General features: G+C 42.1%; 1 protein-coding gene and 1 non-coding gene across 2 annotated transcripts in view; both read left to right on the top strand.

The window, feature by feature from the left end:
- Positions 1 to 13866, top strand: part of DNAH12 (dynein axonemal heavy chain 12) — a 251232-nt gene that overhangs the window by 11179 nt on the left and 226187 nt on the right. The window contains exons 3-4 of the mRNA XM_015130629.3: positions 3371 to 3637; positions 4757 to 4959. Of these exons, the coding sequence (XP_014986115.1) occupies positions 4790 to 4959 (170 nt within the window). The 5' untranslated portion in view covers positions 3371 to 3637; positions 4757 to 4789. The remainder of the gene's footprint in view (positions 1 to 3370; positions 3638 to 4756; positions 4960 to 13866) is intronic.
- On the top strand, positions 12450 to 12556 carry LOC114676519 (U6 spliceosomal RNA). Its single transcript, XR_003727587.1, has one exon. It is a non-coding gene; the product is annotated as a U6 spliceosomal RNA (small nuclear RNA).

Raw genomic sequence — 13866 nt, 5'->3', positions numbered from 1 at the left:
AAAAAAAAAAAAAAAAGAACTTTAGAAACTCCAATGGTAAAACTAGACTTAAAATTGCTAATTTATCAAGTAGAACAAAACTTAATTACATGGGGTGGAACTGATTAGGACTGAAATGATTTTAATGACTTTTTTGCTTGAAACTTTGCTGACTTTTTATTATTATTTTCTTTCAGAGTTAAGAAAACTTTTTTTCTCTGCATTATCTGTAGTTTTATAGCAATTTGGTAACTTTTTGGTATATTTTGTGAGTAAAATTGAAATATGTATCTTTATGTCTACCTGGTATCTCCAGAATTAGGAAACTATTCATGAGTATTGTTGTTTTATGGCAATATATTTATTTGTATAAGCTCAAGAGGACTCTGTTCTTGTAAAAGAACACACTTTTGGAAACATGGCTATTAAAAAGGATGTACATCGACCAGGCGTGGTGACTCACACCTGTAATTCTAGCACATCTAGAGGCCAAGGCAGGAGGATTGCTTGAGGCCAGGAGTTCAAGACCAACCTGGCCAACATGGTGAGACTTTGTCTCTAAAATAAAAATTTTTTTTAAGTGAAAAAAAAGGATGTACATTGTGTCAGTCAGGGTTCAAAGTGGGAAGCAGAACCAGTAAGAGATAATATATATCATCTATATGTGTGTGTGTGTGTGTGTGTGTGTGTGTGTGTATATATATATATATATATTTTTTTTTTTTACTAAGAATTGGCTTATGCAATGGAGGGGGCTGGTTAAGCAAGTCCAAGGTCTGTAGGGCAGAGCAGTTGTAGACCCAGCTGCTGTTTGGAGTTTGACTCAGGGCATGCCCATCTCTTTATTATTATTTTTTAAATTTTTTAATTTTTAAAAATAGAGACAGAGTTACACCATGTTGCCCAGGCTGATCTCAAACTCCCTCAAGCAGTCTGCCTGGCTCGGCTTCCTAAGGTGCTGGGATTACAGGGTTGATCCACTTTTCCAGGCCTAAATCTTTTTAAAAGGATTCCTACTGATTGAGTCAGGCTCACCCAGGATAATCTCCTTAGACCAATGTCAATTGACCAGGGACTTGAATTGAGCTGCAATCTCCTCACAGCAGTCCTAGATTAGTGTTTGATTAATGACTGGGAGAAGGTGGGTATATCGTACACAAGATTGCTGCCTTCTCTTTAGTCCTAGTTTAGCCTAACCAAATTGACATTCAGGCCAGATATGGTGGCTCACGCCTATAATTCCAACACTTTTAGGAAGCTGAAGCAGGAGGATTGCTTGAGCCCAGGAGTTTGAGATGAGCCCGTGTAACATAGTAAGACACTGTCCCGACAAAATATTTTTTAAAATTAGCCGATGTCGTGCTGTGTGCCTGTAGTCCCAGCTACTCAGGCTGAGGTGGGAGGATCCCTTGGGCCCAGGAGTTTAAGGATGCAGTGAGCTATTGCTGTAGTCTCAGCAATGCACCAAGATGTAACAGTTTCTCATTGTCTGAGATAACACCTGGAGTTATTTGTCCTACCTCCAAGATGATTAAGGAGCTCAGACCCAAAGTTGAGTTTAGAGCGAACGTTTAATAAGCGAAAAAAGAAAGCTGTCTGCCAGCAGAGAGGGGGACCTGAATGGGGTGCTCCCTATGAGGCTGAGGTCCAGGGGTTTTATGGACTGGGAAGGGGAAGGAATGTGCTTTGTCCCTCAACCCCCCTACCCTGGAGCCTTGGCCTGGTACTAATCAGGAGCTGAAATGATGATTCATAGATGCTGCTTGGCTTGGCCCAGGACCTATCAGGAGCTGAAGTGAAAGCTTGGCCCTGAACCTTGGCCCGGGACCAATCAGGAGCTGACGTGATGATTCCCGGAAGCCAGATTTACAATCCAAATAAAGGAAAGTAGAGTGCCCACCGGAACCTACTGGAGCCTACTGTGCCCATGCCCACAAAAGGAAAATAAACTTTTTTTTTCTTTCCTAGGAGCCCACTGAGTATACAATGGATAAAGGCATTTCTTTGTTCCTTTATGTGAGTGAGGAGGAAGTCTGTGCACGTTTTTGTCCAAATGGGCCAGAGGTTTTTCTATCTGTGGAGCTGTGGGCATATCTCCAGTCACAACACCCTGTGCTAGTTCTTTTATCGGTGCCTGCAGCTTGAATTTTTTCCCAGGCTGCTTTTTATGTTAAGTGGGGATGAGGCACTGACCTATGGGCTGGGGGTTCTGTGAGGACCCTTCCCTTGCTATCTACCTAAGGCAAAAACTAGCTGACTCCTTTCACCATGATGGTGCCGCTGCACTCCAGCAGCATTCCAGCCTGGGCAACAGAGCGAGAGACCCTGTCTCTAAAAAATAACCCTAACAAATTGACATTAAAAAAACCTGTCTAATCTGTCATAGGACTAAAGTTTAAAAAAGAAAAGGTGGCATGGTGCAGTGGCTCACGCCTGTAATCCCAACACTTTGGGAGGCCGAGGTGGGTGGATCACCTGAGGTTAGGAGTTCAAGACCAGCCTGACCAACATGGAGAAACCCTGTCTCTACTAAAAAAAAAAAAAAAAAAAAAAAAAATTAGCTGGGTTTGGTGGTGCATGCCTGTAATCCCAACTACTCGGGAGGGCTTGAATCTGGGAGGTGGAGGTTGTGGTAAGCACTCCAGCCTAGGCAACAAGAGCAAAATTCTGTCTCGAAAAAGAAAAAAAAAAGTCACATTATTTATACAAGTATTTTATTTTCTACAGAAAGATAATTTGCTTTTACAAACTACCAGGAAGTTTTACTTGTTCATTCACTCACTTAAATGACATTTTAGAGCACCTCCTGTGTGCCAGACACAATAGTGTAGGCTGTACTCTCATTAAAACAAACAAAAAAAATTACGTAGCAACTGACACATAGAAGGTGCTGAAATATTTGTTGAATGAATATGCTGTTAACACACCAGTAGAATTTATTCACGTCCCTAATTTAATTTTGGCACATAGTATTCTTGTAGGCTATTATCGTTAGATGTAGTATGCATTGTGCAGCTTCAAACAGCAAAATTGCACATCTTTCTCCCAGGGTACTCACTAAATGCACACACCTTAACTTGTTTGGTTTTGCCAAATAATTCCTAGAAGTGCTGTGTTAACAAATAGCAAATCTAGAAGCAAGATAAATTATATTGCTGATTAGTTACAATATTTATTGTCACTAGGGGACACTTGAAGACTTAATTCTCTTGCTGAGAGTGTTTCCATGAATCTGTTTTCCAACAGATCTAAATTTCCAGTCTTGCAGTTTTCCATAATTTGAAGATCCTGATTTCCTGGTCCCCTTCCAAGGAAAGGCAGTTAGGTTAAAAAAAACAGAAAACAGAAAATACGCCCGATTTATTTGAGTAATGAATTATTGTTGTGACAGGTAATCCTAATCCCTCGCAGCTCAGCAACTGCCTCTCCTGGCAACCTTCACCCAGGCCCTCCAGCTGGGGCCGCCACAGTTTCCATGGCGACGGCGTTGTTTCCACCCGGTCAGCGACCGCCCTTCTCCAGCTACTCGACTGAGAGCCGGTGGCGTTCCGGACGTTTCTCCCTCGTTATCCCCCTTCCTTCCACCTGAGGAGAGGCTCTGACTGTCTCTCTCTCTCCCTGTCGTCTGCGCAACGGGGAAGTAGTGAGAAACAATCAGGTACTTGTTCTCTGCTTTTCTCTTCCTTTCCCTCCCAGGGCAGGTATCGCGATTTGGGTGCCAACTTAAACACTTTCTAAAGGCAGGAATCTCCAAATCCTGTAGGTATTCATGACAAATTTAGTTGTTATCACAGTACAATTTTTTTTTTTTTTTTTTTTTTTTTTTTTTTTTTTTTTGAGACGGAGTCTCGCTCTGTCGCCCAGGCTGGAGTGCGGTGGCGGGATCTTGGCTCACTGCAACCTCCGCCTCCCAGGTTCAAGCGACTCTTGTGACTCAGCCTCTGGAGTAGCTGGGATTACAGGCGCCCGCCACCACGCTTGATCATAGCATCACTTTCTTGGAAGGCAGCAAGACTAAGATATCATATTGATGTTTAAGAACATTAATAATTGACTGGGCGCAGTGGCTCACGCCTGTAATCCCAGCACTTTGGGAGGCCGAGGCGGGCAGATCATCTAAGGTCAGGAGTTCAAGACCAGCCTGGCCAACAAGGTGAAACCCTGTCTCTACTAAAAATACAAAAAAGTAGATGGGCGTGGTTGTGCGCCTGTAGTCCCAGCTACTCGGGAGGCTGAAGCAGGAGAACTACTTGAACCTGAGAGGTGGAGGTTACAGTGAGCCAAGATCACGCCATTGCACACCAGCCTGGGCGACAGAGCAAGACTCTGTCTCAAAACAAAAACAAAACAACAACAACAAAAAAACACAAACCATTAATGATGTTAAATATCAGCTTTTACTGGGAAGGGGATCATCCCTTAACAACTGGATTTGTGGTGGTAGTGGTGGTTTGCATCTAGGGAAAATTTTGAACCCAGAATGTTAGAGCTGTCGGGATATTTACAGAGCATCTAATTCAATTCCTTAATTTCATCCATTAGGAAACAAGCCCTGAAGGGGAACTGACTGGCTCATTGCTTCATAAGTGGGTTGTAGAGTTCTAACAGGAATCCCTGCCAACTTACCTCAACTGTCATTCTTTAGACTAATACCATACTTGGGAGGAAGATCCAAAAGTGTCTAGAATTTTATTTTTGGTATTGATATGTTAGATATGTTATGAATATGTCGAGGCTTGCTGACATAATAATGGCTTTGTGAACTTTTTCTCCTCAGAGTACAGAGTATTTTAATTTTTGGGAGATCAAGATGTCAGATGCAAACAAAGCTGCCATTGCAGCAGAAAAGGAAGCTCTGAACTTGAAGTTATCCCCCATTGTCCATCTCCCAGAAAACATAGGCGTTGATACACCAACACAAAGTAAGCTGCTAAAATACAGAAGATCCAAGGAGCAACAGCAGAAAATTAATCAGTTAGTGTAAGTAGCATATTAGTAGATAATTCTTGCTTGGAATTCAAGTAAAATGATTAGTGTTCATATTCTCATAAAAAGTTTTAACTGTGGAGGTTGTTCATGGGTAAAATACTATTTTCAAGTTAATTAGAAAAACAATTGAAAAGTAATTGTAATGGTAGCAAATATTATACACTGTACACTGACAGACATTGTTCTTATCGCCTATACTTCTTACAACAGTCCTATAAGGTAGGTACTATTGTTAGCTCCATTTTTTACATGAGTAAACTGAGGTATAGAGAATTTAAGTAACTTGCCTAAGGTTGCACAGCTGGGATTTGGACCTGGTTGGTCTGGTTCTAAAGTTCACATTCTTTAAGCACCACACTATTCCTCCTCTCAATTTATTATAACCATACTGATCCCTGAAAGTAAAATCAAATAACTGAACCTCTACAATTTGAACAAAGAGTTAATAAAATATCTTGAAACTACTTATATTTGAAATTTTTTTTGCTACAAAAGGAAACATAGTTCAACATCCTACTCACCCCCAACCCCCAATTTAGTGGAAATTAAAGATAATTTAGGTACCTGCTGCCAAAGGCTGTGATGAGGTTGGTTCAGTTCAACTAGTTACTGAGAATTTCTGAGACACCTGATTCTGCTGGTTTCTAGGGATAAATAAAAATACATGGATTTCATTTACAAAATTCCAAGCCAACACTTAAACTATAAAATGAGAATTTTCTCTCTGGTGGATTTCTGTTTCCCTTTCTACATTCTCTTTCCTTTCTTGGTTGGCCTCATTTAAAAACATTTTTTGCAGCTAAGTATCGTTGCCAATTTAATAATTTTAATTTTTGCTAATTTTACTTTCCTTACAATTAAGCAGGTCTATTAATCACATAACTTCTTTAACTTTACATTTGTATTAGTCCAGCAATAATTTACTCATATTTAAATATACATTTATAGGGTATATAAACTAATATCAGTGCATGTACTATTGGGGATGCTTACGTATTCAAGCCTTAGACAGAAAAAAAAAAAAAAAGATTACATGTCTGTAATCTCAGCATTTTGGGAGGCCACAGTGGGAGGACTGCTTGAGCCCAGGAATTTGAGACGAGTCTGAGCAAGGTAGTGAGACCCTCATCTCTACCAAAAAAAAAAAAAAAATTAGCCAGGTGTGGTGGGGTGTGCCTGTGGTCCTAACTACTCGGGAGGCAGAGGCAGGAGTATTGGTTGAGCCTAGGAGGTCAAAGCTGTAGTGTGTGAGCTGTGATGGCATCATTGCACTCCCAGCAATGAGCAATGGAATGAGACCCTATCTCAAACAAGCAAACAAAAATAGTCTTAAAAAGAGAGACCAGGTGCAGTGGCTCACACCTGTAATCCTACCTCTTTGGGAGCCTGAGGTGGATGGGTTGCCTGAGGTCAGGAGTTCGAGACCAGCCTGGCCAACATGGTGAAACCCATCTCTACCAAAAATACAAAAAATTAGCTGGGTGTGGTGGCAGGTACCTGTAATCCCAGCTACTCAGGAGGTGGAGGCAGGAGAATCTCTTGAACCTGGAAAGGGGAGGTTGCAGTGAGCTGAGATCGCACCACTGCACTCCAGCCTGGGTGACAGAACGAAACTCTGTCTCAAAAAAAAAGAAAAAAGAAATAAAAAAGAGAGAGAGATGAAGTCCTCCTTCATTCCTAAGATTCTATTCAGTGTTTCAGTAGATTTAGAGTAGAGAAGGGAGTTCTCTAGGAATTATACATTGTTCCTTTTTTTTTTTTTTTTTTCTTTTGAGACAGGGTCTTGCTCTGTCACCCAGGCTGGAGTATAGTGGCACTATCTCTGCTCACTGGAGCCTTCACCTCCTGGACTCTCGTGCTCCTCCCATCTTAGCCTCTCAAGTGGCTGGGACTACAGGCATGCACCACCACACCTGGCTAATTTTTTGTATTTTTTGAAGACACAGAATTTCGCCGTGTTGCCCAGTCTGGTCTCAAATTCCTGGGCTTAAGTGATCCATCTGCCTTGGCCTCCCAAAGTGCTGGAATTACAGGCATGAGCCACTGCATCAGGCCTGGATTGTTTTTACTCCATAACTTTTCATTATCTTGCATTATCATGTTGAACTACTTGCAGTTTCACAAATATACTGTATTTCAAAAATATACAAATATACTGTATTACAGTTTATACACAAATAAACTGTATACAGTTTAGAGATGTGCTTTGCAATTTCCCTCACTGCACTGTCTGCCTGAATACTTATCCTAGTTCTTCCAGGTTTAGTTTATGGATCACCTCCTCTAGAAAGCCTTCTCCTAATCCCTTTCATGTACGCATTTCTCTCACATCAGTTTATTTAGCAGATAGTAAGTATCTGCTGTTACATAGATGCTTGTTACTGAGGAGACCATAGAAAACACAACAGATGGTGGCTCACGCCTGTAATCCCAGCACTTTGGGAGGCCGAGGTGGGTCAATCACCTGAGGTCAGGAGTACGAAGCCAATCTGACCAATATGGCGAAACGCTGTCTCTACTAAAAATACAAAAATTAGCCAGGCGTGGTGGCGGGCACCTGTAATCCCAGCTACTTGGGAGGCTGAGACATGAGAATAGCTTGAACTGGGGAGGTGGAGGTTACAGTGAACTGAGATCAAGCCATTGCACTCCAGCCTGGCGACAGAGTGAGACTCCATCTCAAAAAGAAAAAAAAAAAGAAAAAAAAAAGAAAACACAATAGAAAGGATTGTGTCTTTAAGTCGTTTGTATGCTAGTGAGAGGAAACAGGTAGTAAACATGTAAAAAACAAAAAGGGCATGTTAACCTTTTAGATGATGATAGATGCTATGAAGAAATAAGGCAGTGGGGCCGGGCGCGGTGGCTCACACCTGTAATCCCAGCACTTTGGGAGGCTGAGGTGGGCAGATCACAAGGTCAGGAGATCAAGACCATCCTGGCTAACACGGTGAAGCCCCGTCTCTACTAAAAAAAAATACAAAAACTTGGGCCGGGCGCGGTGGCTCAAGCCTGTAATCCCAGCACTTTGGGAGGCCGAGACGGGCGGATCACAAGGTCAGGAGATCGAGACCATCCTGGCTAACATGGTGAAACCCCGTCTCTACTAAAAATACAAAAAAAACTAGCCGGGCGAGGTGGCGGGCGCCTGTAGTCCCAGCTACTCGGGAGGCTGAGGCAGGAGAATGGCGTAAACCCGGGAGGCGGAGCTTGCAGTGAGCTGAGATCCGGCCACTGCACTCCAGCCTGGGCGACAGAGCGAGACTCCGTCTCAAAAAAAAAAAAAAAAAAAAAAAAAATACAAAAAATTAGCCGGGTGTGGTGGCCGGCACCTGTAGTCCCAGCTACTCGGGAGGCCGAGGCAGGAGAACCACTTGAACTTGGGAGGCGGAGCTTGCAGTGAGCCAAGATCATGCACTGCACTCCAGCATGGGTGACAGAGCAAGACTCCATCTAAAAAAAAAAAAAAAAAAAGGAAATAAGACAGTGGGATAGAGAGAAGATCTTCCCAGGAGCAGGAAAGGCCTGTGGAGGTAATATGTAAGTAGAGATCCAGAGAATGAGAAGACTGTAATCTAAGTAAACGTGAGAAAAGCTCTCTAGCAAAGGGGATAGCAAGCATGAAATCCCTGAAATATGAATGCTTTCAGTACATTCTAGGAACTGACAAAGGCCAACATCTCTAGAGTATCATGAGCCTGGGGAAAGGTAGTATCAGATGAAGATGGAGAGGGAGGTGGGAGCAGATAGTGTAGGGCCTTGTTGGCCATGACAAGGAATTCAGATTTTATTTTTAAGTCCAGTGGAAGCTACTAAAATGTTTCAATCAAAGAAGTGACATGGAACCTGATTTACGTTTAAAAGATATCACTCCTGCTATTAAGAATAGACTGAGGTGGAGGGGAAGAGAGCAGGAATAGGGGGACACAAAGAGACCAGGCAGGATGCCACTACAGTAGCATGGTTGAGAACTTATGGTGGTTTGGATAAGGCTGGAGACAGTGGAGGATGAAAGTAGGTTTAGAAGAGATGTGTGTCAGAGGCAGAATCAGTAGGATTTGCTGTTGGGTTAGCTTTGGTAGCTAGGTGGATAGTAGTGCCATTTATAGAGAATTGAGGAAGTCCAAGAGGTGGAGGTAAAAAGCAGTAATTCTCTTTTGGAGCTTAAGTGCCTGTGTAACATTTAAAGGGAAATACATTAATAGCAGTTGGATATATAAGAGAAGACTAGGCTGGAGATGTAAAAATTTGGGAGTCACCAGCATGTAGATGATTTTTAAAGCTATAGGGAATTGTTGGAATCACAGAGAGAGCAAGAGCGAGAGCTAGGCAAGAGAGAACACAGGGGAGAGCACAAGTGAGCAAGTGAGCTAAGGAAGGCAAAAGGCCTAGGGCGAAAGGTTAGATGTGTGGAGAAAAGTCAACCAGCAGGTAGTGTAAGTATGACTGATAAGAGGAAAAGCAGAAGAGCAGGATGTCATAAGCACAGAGTATGTTGTAACACAATGTACTTTTATTTTCTTTGTTGTCTTCTCCACTTTGGCATGCTTAAGGAGAGGGATCTCAACACGAATCACAGGGTTTGGCATGTTATTGTTGACGAATGAATGAGGGGATGAATGAATATTTAAGGAAGATCCTTGCCTTATTGTGCTTTATACAGATCTGTAAGTAGTACAACTTTTATTTTGGTGCTTAATTTAAAAATACTGCCTCAAAATTACCTGAAGCATAGTGCTGTATTAATACTGAGATAAGAATTGCTATGCATTTCTTTGGGAAAAATGCATTTTGAATTATTGGTTTTGTTTTATTTTTCCTGGATATGTTCACAATGTTAGGTTCATTTAAAAGAAAAAAAAAGTTACTTCAGTCAGCGCTCACTTTGCTAAACTTTACCTCTTACTGAATTGCACTTCTTTTTTTTCCTTCTCCTTATTAATAAGCTCATTCTTTGAAAACTAACTTTATCTTGTGTGTGTTTCTTTTGGCTACTTTCAAAAACTTTAAGTATATTTGGTTTATTCTCCTTGGATTTCAAACTCATTTTTAGCTGGCCAAAGGTCTAATGCAAAAACTTTCAGCCAGGCATGGTGGCTCAGGCCTGTAATCCCAGCACTTTGGGAGGCCAAGGTGGGAGGATCACAAAGTCAGGAGACTGAGACCATCCTGGCCAACATAGTGAAACACTGTCTCTACTAAAAATACAAAATTAGCTGGGCGTGGTGGTGCGTGCCTGTAGTCCTAGCTACTCAGGAGGCTGAGGCAGGAGAATCACTTGAACCCGGGAGGTGGAGGTTGCAGTGAGCCGAGATGGCGCCACTGCACTCCAGCCTGGCGACAGAGCAAGACTCTGTCTTAAAAAACAAAAATACAAACAAAAAAACAAAACAAAAACAAACAAAACCACCAACAAAAAAAAACCTTTCAGAAACCATTTTTTAAAAAATACCTGATAAAATTAAAGTTTTTTAAAAAAAACTGGAAACATATCTTTCTGGATGACCATGGACTTTGGGATTCTCCATCCCCTTGCTATCTACTCCTGTTAGATGATAGGAGCACAGACTTCCCTATTTCAAAGGTGGAATGAAGTCTGTGGATAGAAGGAGTTCCTGGGGTGAGGTAGGATGTAAAGAGTCATGGGCAGAAGTGGGCCCCCTACTAGGACCAGTCCCTGGGAATGGTTGGCTGAGCCAGTAACATTTTGTAGCTTTCCAGAGTCTCAAGAAGGAGCCTGCCTTCTTCCTTGGCTACTACCTCACCTCTTGATTCAAGCCAGTTTCTCTCCTTTAGTGCATGTGGTTTCTCACCCAGTCATTTGAAATTATGAAGTTTTTATTTATTTATTTGATTTTATCATAAAATGTTTTTGTTTTAGTTTAGCTATGATTGTTCATGCTTTTGCCACCGCCCCCGCTCCTTTTTTTTCTGAGACAAGGTCTCACTCTTCTGCCCAGGCTGGAGTGCAGTGGTGGGATCTCTGTTTACTGCAACCTCTGCCTTCCTGGCTCAAGCAGTCCTCCCACCTCAGCCTCCTGAGTAGCTGGGTTTACAAGTGTGCGCCACCACACCTGGCTAATTTTTGTGTTTTTTGTAGAGACGAGGTCTCACCTTGTTGCCCAGGCTGGTCTTGAACTTAAGCGATCTACCTGCCTTAGCTTCCCAAAGTGCTGGGAGCCACTGTGCCCAGCCTGTTTGTAATTGCTAATATACAAATCAAAAATAGTCAGGGAGTGAAAATGCTCACTTGTATGTTCTTCCCAGCTCTTTTTATTTATAGCCAGTAGGAGAAAACACACTCCAGAAATTGTTGCTATGTTAAAGGGTGGCATTTATATATAAAGAACAGGAAGTCAGGCATATTTATGTTGGGATAATTACAGTGCAAGGCTAACTATGACTAGTGCCAACTAGCATACCAAAGTATAAGGTAAATTCCTTGAAGGCAGCAATCACTGAGAGCTAGACTCTTTAGGGAGAAATGATGGATGAAGGGAAGCCTGGCCAAGGTCTTGAAGATTAACAAAGAAAGGAGGAGGATATCCAGGCACATTTTCTACTTCATGTTGACGGTGTGGCCTGCCCCTCCACACCTGTGGGCGTTTCTCGTTAGGTGGAATGAGAGACTTGAGAAAAGAAATGAGACACAGAGACAAAGTATAGAGAAAGAAAAAGTGGGCCCAGGGGACCAGCGCTCAGCTTACGGAGGACCCACGCCGGCACCGGTCTCTGAGTTCCCTTAGTATTTATTGATAATTATCTTTACCATCTTAAAGATAAGGGAGTGGCAGGACAATAGGATCATTGAAGGGAGAAAATTAGCAGTAAGTCATATGGATAAAGATCTCTGTGACATGAATAAGTTCAAAGGAAAATGCTGTGCCTTGATATGCATATGCAAACATCTCCATAAACCTTTTAGCAGCATTGCTCCACCAAGTCCCGCCAGCAAGTCCCACCTTATGCCGTAAGGCGGTTTTCTCCTATCTCAGTAAACAGAGCATACAATCGGGTCTCACACGGAGATATTCCATTGCCCAGGGACAGGCAGGTTTTTTAACCAGCAAGCTGCCTTCAGGAATTTGTTTAACAAAGACACATCCTGCACAGCCCAAAATCCATTAAACCTTGAGTCACCACAGCACATGTCTCTTGCAAGGACAAGGTTGGGGGTAGGGTCACAGATTAACAGCATCTCAGATACAGAACAAAATGGAGTCTCTTATGTCTACTTCTTTCTATATAGACACAGTAACAGGCTGATCTCTCTTTTCCCCACATCATGTGAGAAAGTCTTAGGAGTTTTAGTTTAGTACAGGTTTAGTAAGATTCAACAGGGAAATGAGGCTGCTCAAAAAGGCGAATTCAGTTTTAGGATACTTTAATAAATGTAGCATGTATAGGAAATGGGAGAGAAAATTTTCACTCTGTACTGGTCAAACATATGGAATTCTGGGGTCACACTTTAAAAGGGACTTTGAGTGTTCACTTTGGCAGCACATGCACAAAAATTGGAACAATACAGAGAAGATTCATAAGGTGTCTGCGCAAGGATGACATACAAATTTGTGAGGTGTTCCACATAAAATAAAAGGAGGGACATTGATAAACCAGAATAGCTGCAGAGGTATCCTAGTCTATTTTTTATTACTATAACTGAATACTACAGACTGGATAATTTATAAAGAATAGAGGTTTAGGCCAGGTGTGGTGGCTCATACTTGTAATCCCAGCACTTTGGGAGGCCAAGGCGGGCGGATCATGAGGTCAGGAGTTCAAAACCAGCCTGGCCAACACAGTGAAAACCCATCTCTACTAAAACAAAAATTAGCCAGGCATGATGGCAGGCACCTGTAATCCCAGCGACTCAGGTGGTTGAGGCAGGAGAATCGCTTGAACCCGGGAGGCAGAGGTTACAGTGAGCTGAGATTGAGCCACTGCATTCCAGCTGGGTGATAGAGCTAGACTCTGTCTCAAAGAAAAAAAAAAAAAAAAAATGTCTGGGTGTGTTGGCTCATGCCTGTAATCCCAGCACTTTGGGAGGCTGAGGCAGGAGGATCACCTGAGGTCGGGAGTTCAAGACAAGCCTGACCAACATGGAGAAACCCCATCTCTACTAAAAATACAAAATTAGCTGGGTGTAGTGGCACATGCCTGTAATCCTAGCTAGTTGAGAGGCTGAGGCAGGAGAATCACTTGAACCCAGGAGGTGGAGGTTGCAGTGAGCCGAGATCATACCGTTGCACTCCAGCCTGGGCAACAAGAGCAAAACTCTGTCTCAAAAAGAAAAAAAAAAAAAAAAAAAAAAGAATAGAGGTTTATTTAGTTCACAGTTCTAGAGATTGGGAAGTTCAAGAGCATAGTGCTGACATCTTGTAAGGGCCTTCTTGCTGAGTGATAACATGGTGGAAAGCATCACATGGTGAGAGGACAAGAGAGAGCTTGCTTTTATAACAAAGCCATTCCAATGATAATAAGCCCACACCTTTGATAGTGACATTGATCCAATCATGAGGGCACAGCCCTCATTAATCCATTAATTCATTCATGAGGACAGAGGCATTAAGTTTCCAACACGTGAACTTTTGGAGGACACATTTAAACCATCGCAAGAGGAGAGTGAGGAAATTTGAAGGAAGCTGATTCACTTAATTAGAGTATAGCCTCTGCCATCAATCAGGCCTGAGTTCATATACCATCTCTGCAGCTTATTAGCCATGTGAATTTGGCAAGTTATGTAATTTATCTTCATGTTCCTATCTGTAATATGGAGATATAAATAGTGTGTATGTTTTAGGAATGTTGTGAGAATTAAATGCATATAAACATCTTAAGCCTATGCCTAAAACATAGTAAACTCATAATAAGCAGTAATTCATTGACAGGAATAATTAAAGG

This window comes from Macaca mulatta, chromosome 2, assembly GCF_049350105.2.
Source record: "Macaca mulatta isolate MMU2019108-1 chromosome 2, T2T-MMU8v2.0, whole genome shotgun sequence".
NCBI lineage: Eukaryota > Metazoa > Chordata > Mammalia > Primates > Cercopithecidae > Macaca > Macaca mulatta.
The sequence above is the reverse complement of the archived record's forward strand: the minus strand, read 5'-3'. Positions and strand labels throughout refer to the sequence as shown.